The 17,062-nt window shown below is 39.8% G+C and overlaps 1 protein-coding gene across 2 annotated transcripts in view; it reads right to left on the bottom strand.

Annotated features, from left to right (window-relative positions):
* The window catches only part of angpt1 (angiopoietin 1), a 63,796-nt gene that overhangs the window by 44,227 nt on the left and 2,507 nt on the right, over positions 1–17,062 (bottom strand). Inside the window, exon 1 of one of the 2 annotated variants that reach the window (XM_032535233.1) lies at positions 12,712–13,614. The exons of the other annotated variant lie outside the window; for it this stretch is intronic. Coding sequence (XP_032391124.1) covers positions 12,712–13,131 — 420 coding nt within the window. The 5' untranslated portion in view covers positions 13,132–13,614. Of the gene's footprint in view, positions 1–12,711; positions 13,615–17,062 lie in introns of those variants that run through there. 2 annotated transcript variants of the gene reach the window in all.

Here is a 17,062-nt window from a genome sequence, read left to right on the forward strand (position 1 = left end):
AAGCCTCATGTTATCTTATTAAAGAATAATCCAAATAAAGTTTCTACTTCATGGGGTATATACCAATTTTAAATTAAAAAAAGAAAAAGCTAATACCTTAAGTTTAGGTACCGAAATTAGTATGAGATAGGGACGTAACAATACACTAAACAATTCGCGATTTTAAGTTCACAAAATGATTTTCTCCTGATTTCTTTTAACAGAATGAAATGACTATTCCTAAATAATAATAAACTATTCCTTTATTTATATAAACTGGGCAAAACAGCAGATGTGTCCTTTTATTAAAAGTGCAAGTGAAAGTTTTTTTAAATCTTAAAATAAAAAAAGAAAGATTAAAGAAAGGCTTGTTTATTGTTAAAGCCATATGGTTAAATTTTAATTATTTATTTAAAATGTCCACCCATCCATCTTCGTCAGCTTATCCGGTATCGGGTCGCGGGGGCAGCAGCTCCAGCAGGGGACCCCAAACTTCCCTTTCCAGAGCCACATTAACCAGCTCCGACTGGGGGATCCCGAGGCGTTCCCAGGCCAGGTTGGAGATATAATCTCTCCACCTAGTCCTGGGTCTTCCCCGAGGCCTCTTCCCAGCTGGACGTGCCTAGAACACCTCCCTAGGGGGGAGCCCGGGAGGCATCCTTACCAGATGCCTGAACCACCTCAACTGGCTCCTTTCAACGCGAAGGAGCATCGGCTCTACTCTGAGCTCCTCTCGGATGACTGAGCTTCTCACCCTATCTCTAAGGGAGACGCCAGCCACCCTCCTAAGGAAACCCATTTCGGCCATTTGTACCCTTTTTAAAATGTTTTAATAATTTATTACAACTTATTTTCCAACAACATCGAACGCAACCCAAGCTTACGGAGCATGAACCAAACACAACACTAAGTCCCGTCGCTGAGGTTTATCCGATTAACCAATTCGTGATGCATCGTTACATCCCTAATATCAGGCAAGAAGAAGTGTGATTTGTGCATCCAGTCTGCATCTTTACCAAAGCATACAAAACAAATGGTGTGCAGCCGGTGTTTTCTATCAGCTAATCACCTGCTCTGACATCACTGACTGGAGTGTCACCAAAACTGCAACAAGCTGACAGGATGAAGGAAAAGAAATGTGATGAAAGGTCAACAATGTGAATGATTCTATGAGGATGAGGACCTATTCTGTACTATGTTTTGAAGGTGTTTTTTTATTTTTGGGAGATAAACTGTATAACACACTTGACTGTGTCACGTCTGTATTCTCTGTGCCAACTCCAGCCCTGGTACTGAATGTGAGAAGCCTGGCTCGGTGCCCGGACGAGGCAAACACACGTATGGAGTGCGTTTTCAAAACATGTATGTTGATTTGTGGGGGTCTGGTGTGTATGTGCGTCTATATCTTTGTATGGGTGAATATGTGAATGTGTGTCTCTGCGCAGGCTGAATGAGGTGTCACATCAATTGCAGCATTTAACCAGTAAAACAAGACCTAACTCACGCAAGTGTCCAAACCACCAACAGAAAACCGAGACGGGGCTATAATAAGACTGCCATTCTGCATAGTTCCAGACTGTCTACTATTACGATGTGTGGGTCTCACGTTGTAAGTTAATACATCACACAATAGTCACCCTTAAACTCTCCTCTCTCATCCACACAAAAGGACAAAAAAAATTAAACAAATAAGTGAGGTAATTTCTGGATTTGACACGGAGGCTTCAAGAACAGGGGGCTCCTATCCCACACCACAAGAACAAAAATAATGGAGCCAAACTTAGGCAAGGGAGTGAAACCATTTATTTTTTACCCAGTGTTTTGCACTCTGTCCCTATCTCCTTTCACCCTTTACTTTCCACAACTCACTTCTACAGGCCTTTTTCAGATTCAAGCATCTCTTTCATTCATCATTGCAACACTAAATCCGCAGGGCTAAACTCCAAGAAAAGGTGAAACGGTTTTGTCCTCCGGAACCTCTGGAAGGCTCCCCAGTGTTGACAGACAAAGACATCCACTCAAAAAGCAACATCTGTCGGGGAGAGTCGAAGAGACGCTGTGGGGAGAGACGGCCTCAGAGACAGCATGGGGGGAAGCTTCAGGAATTTTTCTCCCTGCTTTACAGACTTTACAAAATGAACATATAGAGATTCAAGGGGATCAAACAACACAACTTGCAGTAAACTTCTAAATTTCTTCTAAACATTAATCAAGTCCATGTTGCGAGAGCATTACAACTTCTGATTTTTCATTCTCCTGCTCCCAGCCAGAGCCAGCAACACTTACCAATAGGTCCAGGTCTCTTTTGGACTGGATCTTGGTTACCCACCCAAATAGAATTTCTCATTCTGGTGTATTACCTGATTGTTTTAGTGATCACTCAATCGTTTTTTGTGTTTGGAAAATAAGATTACCACGTCTGCTGCCTAAAGTAATTCGGATAAGACAGTGTAAAAAACTACATACAGAGGCTTTCATCCAAGATTTATTAAGCATTAACTGGGCTAGATTTCAAATGATCCCTTATGTTGAAGACGCATGGAACTATTTTCTTTCAGAGGTTTTTAAAGTCATAGATAAACACGCACCTTGGACATCAGTTAAGGTTAAGGGTAGTCATTTACCTTGGATTGATAGTGATTTAATATATTTATTTAAACAACGAGATAAAGCTTGGGTCAAATACCGAAAGACAAATGATGATGCTGATTGGTCTAAATACAAGAAATTAAGAAATGTTTGTACTACTAAAACACGGAATGCAAAATCAAATTACTATAAGCACTTTTTATCGGATGATTTTAAAAACCCTAAGCAGTTTTGGAAGAAACTTAACTCTTTAATTAACAATACCAATAAAAATCTTCCTACTAAACTTAGAATAAATAATGACATTATCACTGACCCTATCTCTATGGCCAATGCCTTTAATCAACATTTTTCTTCTATCTGTTGTTCTCAATCATCTGAGCTTTTTCATTCTAGTATAACAAATATTGTGAATGATAGTGCATTTTCATTTTCAACAATTAACCCTTTTGATGTCCAACAGGCAATCTTAGAAATAAAATCCTCTACTGGGGCTGGTCCTGATGGTCTGGATATTAAGTTCATCAAACTCTCTGCTCATGTTCTTGCATTTCCGCTTTGTGATTTATTTAATTTATCACTTTCCACCTGTGTAATCCCATTAATGTGGAAATTTGCAAAAGTAACACCACTACATAAAGGTGGGGATTCACTTGATGTTAATAACTATAGGCCAATCTCCATAATCAGTAATGTAGCAAAGATATTCGAAAAACTTATTTTTAAGCAATTGTCTAAATATATTAATGATTTTTCTATTTTGACTCCAAATCAATCTGGATTTAGAGCTAATCACTCTACAACAACAGCTCTTACTATATTTACCAATGATATTTTTTCTGCGCAAGATAACAATATGTCTACAGGTGCAATTTTTATTGACCTCACTAAGGCGTTTGACATGGTTAATCATTATATTCTTCTTGATAAATTATATGCTATTGGTCTTTCCAAATCGGCTGTTCTCTGGTTTAATGCATATCTTCACTATAGACATCAAAGTGTGTCTCTTAATGCTACTCTTTCACAGTCTAGTATTATTGAAATGGGTGTCCCTCAGGGTTCTTCCCTAGGGCCCCTTTTATTTGCCATTTTTATAAATGACCTTCCTCAAATATGCTTGACTGTCAGATTCATCTATATGCCGATGACACAGTTATATATACATCTAATATAAAATATTGAGAATCAAACCTCACTTCAATTTGATTTAGTCGTATTCAAACATGGTTATCTTCTAATCTGCTTTTATTGATAATAAGAAGTCTTATAGCATGCTTTTTGCAACTAGATCGCACACATAAGCAAAAAACTCTCTTGAGGTAAAATTTTGGATGGGACACCTTTAACATATGTTAAGGAGTTTAAATATCGGGCCTTGTGTCGATCCAACTACCTTTAGACCTCATATTAATTCTCTTGTGAGAAAAATAAGTTAGCTTAAGAAGTTTATATCGCTCAATTAATTGTTTTACAAAAACAGATCAGATTAAAATTATTACCCAATATTATTACCTAAAATCGATTATGCAGATGTTTACCAGAACACAGCTGAAACCAATCTTAAGCCTCTGAATGTGATTTATAATAGTCTTTGCAGATTTGTCCTGAGGTGTCCATTCAGGACGCATCATTGTCAAATGTATCAGTCGTTGAATCTTTTCTCACTAAATGCTCGACGTCAGTTTCACTGGGCAGTTTGTTCACAAATGTATTTTTTCAGATTACCCATTTTATCTGAAACACATTTGATTGTATCAATCATCCATAGTTGAGACACTGACCATCTTTTCTTTTCAGTACCACATATATCTAAAGAAATTGGGAGGAGAGCTTTTAAATTTAAAGCCCTTCCGATGGAATGGTTTACCAAGGGCTTTTAGAGCTCTTTCCTCCTTTCACCGTTTAAGATGTCTCTTTATATTATTTGCATACAAGCTGCAATTGTTTTCTCATACTTGATATTCATAATTGATAATTATACTTGATATTTTTATTTTATTTATTTTTATTTTTAGTTTTTGTTTGGTTACATGTATGTACACGTACAGTATGTATGCATGTATTTGTGTGTGTGTGTATATGAATATTGTAAGTAACTGGTGAAACGTATGTGCGCATGTACTTTATGTGTGTAACTTGTACATACTATATGATATTTTATTTATTTTCTTAAACTGTTATTATTATTATTATAACTATAACTGTTTTGTTTTTTGTTTAATATTTATGGTTGGAATGGGAAGGATATGGGTGATTTTGTGTGATGGAGAGCTTTTGTTTTGTTTTTGTTGTCAGTATGTGCGTATGTTTGGGGTGTATGTTTTTATTTTTATTTTTTTTTAATTTTATTTTTTATTATTCCCCTCAAGCTGTTTTGTTAATTGTCTTGTCTACATGTGAATGTACTGTATATTTTCTTTGCCCTTAGGGACCCCCTCGAAAACGAGATGTCACATCTCAAGGGATTATTCCTGATAAAGAATTTCTAACACTTGACATGCATTTTTTTTGTCATGCATTGTTATCTTTTCCTGGAAGAAAAGCAGCTGTAAAACACAAAAACAAAACAGTGACTGACACATTATTGTAAATCCACAATGTGTAGACGTTCAGCGGTAACCACCGAGAGGAGCTCAATTTCTCAAACTGTTTATTTTTTTATTTTTAATGCCATTTCAGTTCCCTTGACCTATATGAAACCTTGATTTACAGTGCACAACTTAAATGAACCTGAAGACTGGAGAAAAACAAATAGCAGCAGATACGGGTGAGTGATATAATCATCTGCTCGGTTTATCAAGTCATTTTTAAACAAAAATACAACAAAGATAACAGTCGGTTCTAAGACTGAAATAGGTCCAAACACAGTTTTGATTTGCTGCAGGCTGTGATAACACGACATTACTTTCCTACTGACTGCTCACTCAGATTGACTGTAATGTCTATGTTTCGCTATTATCGAAGCTATTACTATCTCATATTTGGCTCATAATCACTCAATCTTAGCAGCGGCAGAGATACAGCCATGAACCTTGTGCTTTTGGAAACTCTTATGACCATAACTTACACTCTCAGTACAAATGACTTCCACTTGCCTGCCCAAAATAATATTTTTATACTCATTCCCTTGTAAAAAGGTTTTGCTGTTTCAGCCATTTTAAAAAGAAAATATTTAAATGCCACTGTAGAATAAAATATCTAAATATCTTTTTAGAGCACTCACATTTATATTACACTAAAGCTATATTTATTATTTTATAATAACGATGGATCAAATTATCAGGTAAGGCTGATCATTTCTCACTTCTCTCTTCTCTGCAAGTAAGCAACTCGCTAATTAAAATGTTGACGTATTTAGCTTGAAGTCTGATAACTATGCAGTTGTTGGAGACCAGACAAGAGCTAAAATAGAGTGACTATTGGACTCACATTTAACGAAGACCCAGAGATAAGACTCTAAATTAAGGCTAAAGTAGCCCCGTGTGGTTATACGATTTGTCAATTTTGTGTTTATAACGTGTTTTGCTTCCTCAAAGTCGCCTAAAAAAATCAATTAAAAAAACGGTAATTTCCACACAAGAGTGACACGCTGCAGGGCACTCACATTCATTAAACCTCCGGCAACCAAATGAAGAAAAATTAGCTCCATTACAGGAGTGAATGTACTCGAGGGCACTTGGAAACACAAACCTATCAGAGGAAGCTCACAATTTATTCCACAGATGCATCAGTGGGTGCCAAGCTACAAGGTTTCAAGCAACAATGTTTTCAGAAGGGATATCATAAATCCTGCACACATTTTGCCAAATACATAACCTTATAATTAAAACAAATATAAATCCCCTATAAAGTGCCCACCAGAGAGCGATTCACTCGGATGAGTGATGGAAAAGGAACCACATGCTTGCATTATAGCGGCAATAAGGTAAACTAGACAGATTCAAGACACAGTGAAATTACCGAGAAACGTACTGCTTCATTTATTGAGCTTTGAAGAGACATAGGTGTACAATTCCTGTCTGTCCAAAATCAAAACCTCCAGCGTGTTTGGGACAACTGGCTGCATTGAAATATGATTTTAATGGGGGTCTCAAAACAAAGTGGCTTGCCATATTGAGCGTGACAAAACTACTAAATGCCCCTTTTCCTGAAAATCAGGAACATTAACAATGTTGGGCTCCGTTTTCACATCCATGTGGAAATAGAGGCCATAATGTTTTTCACTATTCCCAGGACATGCTAAGCACAGAGCTCTGTTTCCTTTTTGCATTCAGTCATAGTGAAAGTGCGGCCGAGACAACTTTTCTGGAAGCTGTTATTGGAGAGTGTCCTTTAGCAATTTCCATGGTTTCCTTTTTACAAGTTTTTGGGGTGAGGAATGAAGAGCTTTTTATTCCTCTGAGCATTTCCTAGCCTTTCTGCATCATCCGATTGTTGGTTTTGGCCCACATTATCAGTGAAAATAAACTCTCATAGAGGCAATCACCCCTAAAATAGATAACTTTCTCCTTGGATCCCCAGGCATGCTGTGTGGCCCTCTAATAGTACTAAGTAGAGAAACATATTCACCCTGTCTCGTATGAACTGCCAGTATGGAAGGGAAACAAGCTGCTGCCCACATGTCGGTATCCTTTTAAACCACTGTTTATGCAGCACATGCATGTTTGTCGAGAGGCAGAATGATGTGAATTTCACAGGGATAAGAAGACACTACCGACAGTCGTCCCCCCCCCCCACACACACACTGTTACATCTTAGTTTGGCACAGGCTGTCCTTCTCAAGAAACACTGCTCTCAACCATTTTCTACTGTCTCCACCAGGAGGGAAATGAGAAGATCTATTACTTTCACTACCAAGAACAGAAACTAAATTTGGCTTGCTGAACTTCCATCTGTGCCAAAATTTCATCGTCCTTGAAATGTTAGAGAAGTAGAAAGGATATTCTCAGACTGTGCTGTGAGATGCATGCTTCATCGTTTTGAACAATGCAACCTTTTCTTTATCTTAAATAACCCATCCATTCTCATGTTTCCAACAAGAAACAATGGTTTGACTGGTTTGACTGATCCGTCGACAGCTAGAGTAACAAGCACTAAAAACAATGTATGTTACACCAATCTCTTCATCAGGTCACTTGCTACACGTGAGTAGAGCTTTGATTCAAAACGCAATACCAACATTTTTGGTACACTTCTAAAGCGGTCAAGTACCCGAGAACTGGTATCAGGTTCTTAATTGCCCAGGTTTGTACTTTTCTTAATTTCTTATTTAGGGAAAGCTCCAGTAGCTCACTGTGTTCAGAAAACATTGTCTTTAATATTTGTTTGGCTTTTAATTTATTTTTTATTTTTTTTAAAGGGTTTTGTAGAAAACATTTACTTTCCTTGAAATAAGGTTCTTAAAAAGGCATAGCTATGGAAACTGGTATCAACCAAAACTCAGGTATGGAATTGGTACTAGTACTCAAACATTTGGAACAATAACCAGCCCTATATGTTGCAGAATTCATTTGAAGATTCAATGATCTCACTAAACTCTCGACAGGAAAGTGAATAAGCATATTTCCCTAAATGTCAAACTTTTCTAAAGCACATTTGAATCAGGCCCTGGGCTACATCTTTGACGCAATTTTTGGCGCAATTACATACAAAGTCAATGCAAAGATGTAAGTAGATGCAAATTCCCAGCACGAATGAGTTAAAATATTTTAACTTGAGTGAGAAATTTGTGGAACGCTGTGTCGTGAAAGCACAATCTGTGCTTAGGATCTCCTGATGTCCCGATGTTTCAGCGGAAATGATGGAACACATTACCATGGACAGTTAAAGAAATGTACCAACAGATCCCGTTGTTCTGGACGGAGACCAATGAAAGATATTAGAAGCACTTTTCCAGTGATGGCTGTGTGTTACTGTGCAACTGAGCTTGAAGACGTAGATGTGACGTGAGCAATGTGTCTGAAAGTTGTACGTCTTCCGGTAGCTGTGCCAAGAGAAAGCTCAATCATTCCCAATCTTGCAGAAACAGAGAGCGTGGGTATATGTTAGGAGATAACATAGGCACAAGCTAATTATTTCTAACTAAAATGCTAGTTAACATTAGTGATTAAACCTAAACAGCTAACGTAAGTCCAAACTGTCGGCGAGCTTACCCTGTACTATACGGTGATTCCTCTACTGTGCGACTGTAAGTCATGTGGTTATGACACAATCGTTTTCACAGTCTATTTTTACAAAAATGTCTGCTACGGAGCCATAACGTGAGCTACAAGGTAATTAAGCTTTATACATTATTGTTTCTTTAGAAATAAACAACTGACAAATAGTCTTTAAATGCTTTAGATGTAAAGTTATTCACTGTCAAAGTGTCGCCAAAATGAATGGCAGTCAATGGTATGTTAACGGCGGGTGATGGCTTGGTAGCATCAAAATGGCGCCATTGGGAGCTACGCTCAGAAAGAAGAGCCTTACCCGCTTGCACAACACTGTAGCTGTCTGGGCACTCAGAGCTCTATAGAACCTCATCATTTGGACAAAGACACAATGGCAAAAGAGCCTTCTTTGGGAAAAGTAAGCAGGAAAGTTGGACTACCTGGTAAATTCTGAAATGCTATGTCCTGTTGGGATTATAGAGCAGCTCCAATGTTAGCACAGGCCTGTACGATCCCAACTCCATCCAGATAACAAGCATTTTAAAAGTTGTTAGCTTCTTGACTTGCGGACAGACCGGATAAAGAATGAATTCAAGCTTTTTACAAACAGGAATCATGACTCAAACTTGTACTTTAAGTAGCGCTGGAAGTAGCAGACATCCAAACATAACGTTTAATTCCTGGAGAAGGCAGTAAACATTAACATGCTTTTTCTTACCGCCAGATAGTTAATCCGGACATGACGTTGTTTGATTTTCCGACGTAGCTGGGACTTCCACAGCAATAGTGGTTATTTTGGCCATAGTGATGTTGAAGAAAAAAACACCGGTGGTGCCTACAGCTCTACACTGGTGGGTACACGAGCAGTGTGATTAACGCAATTAAACAAAAATGATCCATATATAAAACCCATGATCAAACGCGAATGGTGCGACATAAATATTTTACTTAGCCTTGGTGTGCACACGCCATTAGAGTTGTAACGCAGCCAGTCTTTGGTTGACGAAGCTCTCACAAAGTACAATATAAAGACCACCATTTTATAAGGATTTCTCAGAGGATTGTCAACTTTGAACGGCACAAAATTGCATAGTGGTAATGATCTTTTATTGTTTTTATTGTATGTGTAAAGTAGCTTGTTTCCTGCTGCAGGTCAGATCCAAGCTTGTCCAAGTCTAGTCGTCTTGCAGGCAGGCCAGGGAAATAATTCTTGGACAAACACTAGGCACCTTTGACTGGTCAGGAATGTTATCAGGGTCCATATACTCTAACCTGGGTTGAGAAAGGAAAGATCTCAGTCTTAAAATGCTTCCCCAACAGCTGTTTGCTACATCACTCTCTGTCTACCCCCCACACTGGACTGAGCACCCAGACACAGGAGCTATCTGGAACAGTCTCCTCCGTCCATCTCTTTCATCAGGGCTGGCTGGAGCCACATCAGGGCAAGCTTTCTGTTAGACAAGCAGTAAAAATGCTGGCGTGATTAAGATAGATAGACTGGCCAAGACACTTAATCTTCAGTCCAATGAAAAATGTTAACTGCAACCTGATGTTCCCCCCATTTAGTGCAATTAGGAAGAATTACCACTGTGTTTAAGTGTCCCCTCTGAAATGTCTACGCCAATTCTTTTCTTCTGCCAATCTTTTATCCTAATTTTGTAAAAATGACATGCATCCAGAGAATCACACATTTTTTAGATATAATCAGCTACCTACTACATAAAATATGAACTTGTTAATATTGGATTTTCTTTAAATAAAATATAAATTTCTATTTGAAATAAAATAAAAAAATGTAATAAAATAATTTAATGAAATGTCTGCAACCCTGCAAAACCCCAGAGTGCCAGGAAAGAGGCATGATAGCGTTGGTGGTGATGGCAGACGTTTCCACACACACTCCCCTTTTTCACATGTGAAGAGAAAGTTACTTGAGAGGTCTCATTAGTCAAACCTTCAGTCCACCAATGCTGCCACTGAGTTTTCATAGCATCACATGTACTATCACGGACGGATGAGGTCCACTGAGCAAAGATAAAGCCAGTGTTATTTCACCCCTGGCCTTTCTTGACACATAGATCGCGTTTGGGAACCATGCATAAATGCACACAGTTTGTATGACTTATAGTGGATTGGTGTAGAAAGTCATCACTAATAAAAGGTGTAAGGCTTTATGTTTACGCATATTGGTGATGTATTGGACACACACACACACACACACACGTACGTACGTACGTCAGGGATATTAAGTCCAGTGACAAGCTGATATTTCACAGATTCTGACCTGTAAATTTAACAAAGAGATCTTCCTTGGATTTCTATCTGCTCTGGGGTTTAGTCAGATAATCTGAACTTGCAGGAGGGTGGAGCAGACTCCAACACTACACCTCCCTGATTACAAACTCAATCAACATCTCGCTGTAACATGCTATAACCAACGCCTCTATAATTGATGAGGATTTACTATTTCCTCCAACCTAAGGAGTGAAAAGTTTACTTTCTGAGAGCAAATGAAAAGCAGGCACGCAGCAGAGGAGCTCACACACATTTGGGAGGGCACGCTGATTGCTAGTGAACAGACTTGGGGTATTGATGAAGTTCAGACTGATCAATTTGCCGGTTACACTGCAACCCATCTAATCCATCGGGTGTTATCTGTGCATGCATTTGCAACGTAGACAAGAAATAAACCATTAGTGTTACACAATACGTCACAGATTGAACCTGCTAATCTTATTGAACAATATTGTGGAAAGTTGAGGACCGTGTTCTGCCAAATTTGAAAGTTTGTTTATTTGATTCATGTATTCAGAGAGATATTGAGAGAGTCTCGCTCTCTTTGGAGACACAAAGTCTCAAAGCTTAGAAAAGCAGAGTGCCTGCCAAGCCATATCAGTGATAGCCTCATGATTCGCAACATTTTAACATTACAGAAGAACCATATTTGAACATAGTAAACACCATGGTGGCTCTATTAATAAATTGTGAATTGGTTGTTCAAGAGTAATTAACTTGACTCATTTCATACCATATCAGGTCTTTAAAATGAGGATTATATTCTATACAAAAATCAAATATATGTATTTATATATTTCTTGCAAGTCTGGATTTTCAATTTATACTCACATATCCTTGACTTGAATAAATAAGGGAGCATTCTCTTTCTCTATCTTTTCCTCCTGTGAGTGTCTCTGGGGGACTTCTCTGACTTCCTGCCATTAAAGAGACAGCCCACTGGAGAACAGGGGGTGACTGACATATACTACCTCTGCTCTATGACTGGCGCTTGTCGCAACTCAGTCGGACATCTGTGGAATTTACTCAAAGGGTAACTTACTCAGGAAAAAACAGTTAAAATGTAGGAAAAAAAATTAGCTGCAGACAAGAGACACGTTCAAGATGCCTGTAAATCCGACAGCTGTGAGACATCCAGAACAAAAAGTTAAATTCAGAAAAAGTACACAGTTACATAACAACAGTTGAGCAGGGTTAATATAAATTGTGTTGCTAACTCTGTCTTCTAGATTATTAAATACACATTGTGTTATATGATAGAAGCTTTGTTTCTACAAATTGACAAATTATAAGAAACAAAGAAATACAGCCATCCTGCAAATTGACCACACTGTCATTTTGAGTTTATCCAATGATTTTAGAGGTTGACATGAGACCAAGGACTAATAGAAGAGCACATGATGTAATCCTTCCAGTTAACGCTCCGACCACACACACCCACGGAAACACAAATATACTGCAGCGTGACCACAATAAAAGAAACGGATCTGGTCTCATGCAGGGTTGTGTGGATGTGATTCAATACCCAACTTTTTCAACAAGGATCTCATTATAAGAGGGAAAATCAACTGCATTCCTATTTTGATCTGCCATTTGGAAAACATGAAGTGATAGCAAACAGCTGACTGTAAGTCCACTCTGTTGGTCAACTTTGTTTAGTGCTGCATTGAAACGGCCGAACCAGCCTTCTTACCTTCTGTAGCCACTGGGTATAATTCTCCATAATGTGTTCGAGCTGCTGGATCTTCTGGCTGGGAACCTCAGGGTCAGGTGGCGGAGCGTCCCTCTGGAGAGAGTTGGCGTTGTGCTGCGGGCCACCAGCTTTCGCTTCCCTGCAGGAGCTTCCTCTGGCTCCCTCTCCCTCAGGGAGGATGAACGTGTAGGTGCACTGGCCATGCTGGATCTTATGAAAACGTCTGTTGCTGTTACTACTTCCTCCACTACTACTGCTGCTACTACTACTGCTACCACTACTACTACTACTGCTGCTGCTGCTGCCACCTGTGCGGCTGGTTTCCGTCCCTCTCCGTTGCTCCCCTCCTCCGCAGCTCACAATCACCAGAAGTGCTGCCAGAGAGAGCATATGGCGGCCAAAGTTGTACCACAGCATCATTTAAGCCTGGGGTCAAGGTGGCAGTCGAATTAGGTTCTAGTATCTTTAGCTGCTTCTTCTTCTTTGTTAGGCTGGATGTTCCCTTTTAAAGCTGGATCAGAAAGTGGTTAGGAACATTGTTAGCCTGTGTCATCCATCCTCACATTGGACCTCCAGCATTGAAAGTCACTGCTTCTCTCACCACAAACACATGCTGTATTTCCAAAACTCCCTTAAGTTTTTGTCCTGGCAGGAAAGGTTGCAGACATGTCTTTCAGAGTGACAGCTTGGTTATAACACTTGATGTTCCTCCAGTGAATTAAAGCCAGACTGTGTGCACACATGTATCAATCTGGGCATTTAAAATAAGTGCCGGGCTAGCTGGGATGGTGTCGTCAGACCTCCCCTGGTCTCTCTGCCTTTCCTTCCTCCTCTGCTCTCTGACTTAACGACTGGGGAGAGTGAGAGAGACGCTCACTCTGAAGAATAGCTCTAAGCTTCCAGCACACTCTGCGCCTGCCCCTCGCAGAGCCTGCAGAGGAATGTGAGTATGTGTGCACGAACGAGAGTGTGTGTGTGTGTGTGTGTGTGTGTGTGTGTGTGTGTGTGTGTGTGTTTATGGCAGAAAAAGGACCCCAGCACAGAGGATGTGCTTAGACTATGAGGATCGGTTTACAGGCACTGCTGACTGCAGGCTCAAGTGGCTGACCTGCCTTTTTGCCTGTGTTGACACAAAAAACTAAACGTGTGTTCAATTTATCTGCTCCTGAGATGCAACTCTACTCCCTTCTATACTGTACAATGACAGGTGCTACATCACAAGTAGCCACGAGGGAGGCATTCTTCTAGGTATTTTTGTAGTCTAATTCTAGTCTCAACTTTCTTTTGTCTCTTAACAATAGAAAACCATCAGCATGGCAAGAGAGATCTTCATAGTTGTTTTCATCCTCTTCTTAAAAAGCAGTAGCTTTATACGTAGCTGCAGCTACGTATACGAGCTTCCACTGAGCTAAAACGGCAGTTATCGGGGCAAGTTTTAGAAAGCCTTTATGCCTCCTAATAGACACAATTTGCAGAAAACATGTCTGTGCAACATGAACACACCTTACGTGACAACAAGATGCGTTTTCAACTCAGACATTGTTTAAAGGGTGGCTCAGTGGTAGAGCGGTTGCCTGCCAATCGGATGGTTGGGGGTTCAGTCCCATGTCGAAGTGTCCTTGGGCGAGACACTAAACCCCGAGTTGCCCCCAACGCTGTGCATCGGAGTGTGAATGTGTGTGAGTGTTTATCTGATGAGCAGGTGGCACCTTGTACGGCAGCCTCGGCCATAGTGTGTGAATGGTGAAGGTTTCCTGTATGATAGAAAAGTGCTTTGAGTAGTCGTTAAGACTAGAAAAGCGCTATATAAATACAGCACATTTACATTTAAATTCACCTACCCTGGTCCGTCTTGATCCTACTTGTGGCTGGTAGCTGCTAGCTCCAAGCTACCGTCTGGTGAGTGTGTTCAGCCAGGCTTTCACAGAGCGTGGTCCTCCAGAGGACAGGTAATGGCTTCACGACGAAAACTCGTCCTCAAAAATAGGTAATTGAGCGCTGCAGTGGTTATGACTTTATCAGTGACTATGTACCTAAACGGAAATGGGGCAAATTATGTATGTTGCACAGTGATATCATTAGAGAAGGTATATAGTCTTGCGCTGAAGTCCCGTTGTAGCAGGAAAAGGGGAAACAGCGCTCTGCGCTATCGTTTTTTTAGGGGGGAATAAACTTCAAGACATGACATGATCTGTCCTCTGGAGGACATAGCCACACCACCGCCACTCCGTGGATTGTTGTCAGGATGATTATCACAGAAGCCTGACTGAACACACTCACTGGACGGAAGCTAGGAGCTACCAGCTACAAGCAGGATTTAGACAGGGACGTGGGTTGTTACGTAAGGTCCCTGTTCATGTTGCACAGACATTTTAATTGCATTTTGTGTCATGAAATCATACTCAATATTTCTGTTATAGCCATTAAAAGCATTTGCATTCATTAGTTACCTCTCAATTAAGTGGTTACCATCATCAGTGGCAGAGTCTGCATGCACATACTTAATGAAATTCAAAAGGACAAGGGTCTGCGAATGCACACCTTAAATGTGAGTAAGTACATGTATAGCAGCAGCAATTTATAAAGAAAATAGCAAATGTGGATTATGTCTATACTACTAAGGAAATACAGTTGCTCATAGTCTTGAGCAGCTCCCAGTTATCAATAAAAGAATCATTTTGAATGCTTATGTTATTCAGAGTTCTTAGCATTACCAACAGCAACCAGAGGGGCCGCCAAATCAACCTGAACTGAAACCCTCTTAGAGTACTTCACTCATTTAACAGTGAATCCATGTTAAAATTGTTGGCCTCTAAATGGACAGCTTCAAAAACAATGTATTAAAGTTAATTTAGATACTATTTGTTTTTTTATACCAGACTGCAAAAAGCTCCACTCTGTCTTTCGACCCACTATATCTCATGTACAGTATGTCTCTATCACACATACACACTCTCTAGTGTTATGTTCTCAAGAAAACAAATGTGAAATCCAAGAATGAGCATGGGAAGACGGAATGTGTCTTCATCATTAGGCCCAAAGAAGGAGCAGATCGAGGAAACAGTGCTGAAAGGCTTTGGGTCAAAGGTCAAGTATTTGTTGTGGAAAGTACAATAAAATCTCTGATTTGGGGCGACACAGCTGTCCGAATTCTGGCCGGACTTCAACATTTCTCTCTCAAAACATCTAAATCTGTGTGACAGTGCATGTGCTTAAGTGTGCACGTCCTTCTATGAGCGGCATTGTGCACACGTGTTTATTGTCTCCATCTGCCTGTTCATGCTTATATACTTTACTAATACATCTGCATGCTCCTGCCTGTGTGTGTGTGTGTGCGTGTGTGATAAAGTGTGTGTATTCAGTGATAGCAGGGGGCTACAACACGTTGGGCCCTCTGTGTGGGAGCAGAGGGGCAGTGTGAACAAATGCATGAAGGAGACCCAAGATAACAAACCCCCTGAATAACCCAGACTGGCCAAGACACAAAGCATGTGCAAATATCTCTTGGAGCGCCTGTCTTTGGTTGACGTACTTTGCTGGTGTCTTAAAATCTGGGCGCCAGTTACTGTGTCCAAGGGAAACTAAGTGGGAGATAATCGGCACCTCTGAGCAAATGTGCAAAATAAAAACTACGCATCATGTCTATGAACAGCTACACAAAAAACTCACTGATGTACAACAGAAATAGAGAGGGGAGGTGTTATGGCTAGTCGTCTGTGAACGATATATTGACCGGTTTGCTAAACTCCCTCCCTGAACAGCAGCTGTAGTCGCAGTCAGCATGTATTTATCCATCTAATGCACAAGATGCTAGTTCTAAAATGAATCAGCAGGATTCATTCAAATGTTTTCAACTAGGGATGCAACTAACAACTATTTTTCGTTTTTTTTTTTTATTTGTATAGGGAAAAGTATGTAGCATAGACCTATGCCACACAACACAGCATTTATAGTCTAAGCTAGTTTGCAATGCACGTACTTAGATTTTTTTAAATACAATAACTCAACACTAACCAAATATAAAGCAGCGATTCGCAGGTTCAAACCTTTTTTTCTCTCAATAGCTACTTCAAAGTGATTTCACATGTGGTCCAGCTTCATTACAGAACATATTCTGCAAGCTTTGTGATTGGACAAACACTGCACTTTGTTTAAAATGCTTACAACTGATTTGTTAAAAACATTTCACATGTTCAAATTCAATTTAGTGTGATATGTAGCTCAGTCCAACTCACGGCAATTTGAGAAATCAGATAACCAACACAAAACAATTGCTAAGACGGCCACACACACACACACACACACACACACACACACACACACACACACACACACCAAACCACAACAAAAA

Source organism: Etheostoma spectabile, chromosome 14, assembly GCF_008692095.1.
Source record: "Etheostoma spectabile isolate EspeVRDwgs_2016 chromosome 14, UIUC_Espe_1.0, whole genome shotgun sequence".
NCBI lineage: Eukaryota > Metazoa > Chordata > Actinopteri > Perciformes > Percidae > Etheostoma > Etheostoma spectabile.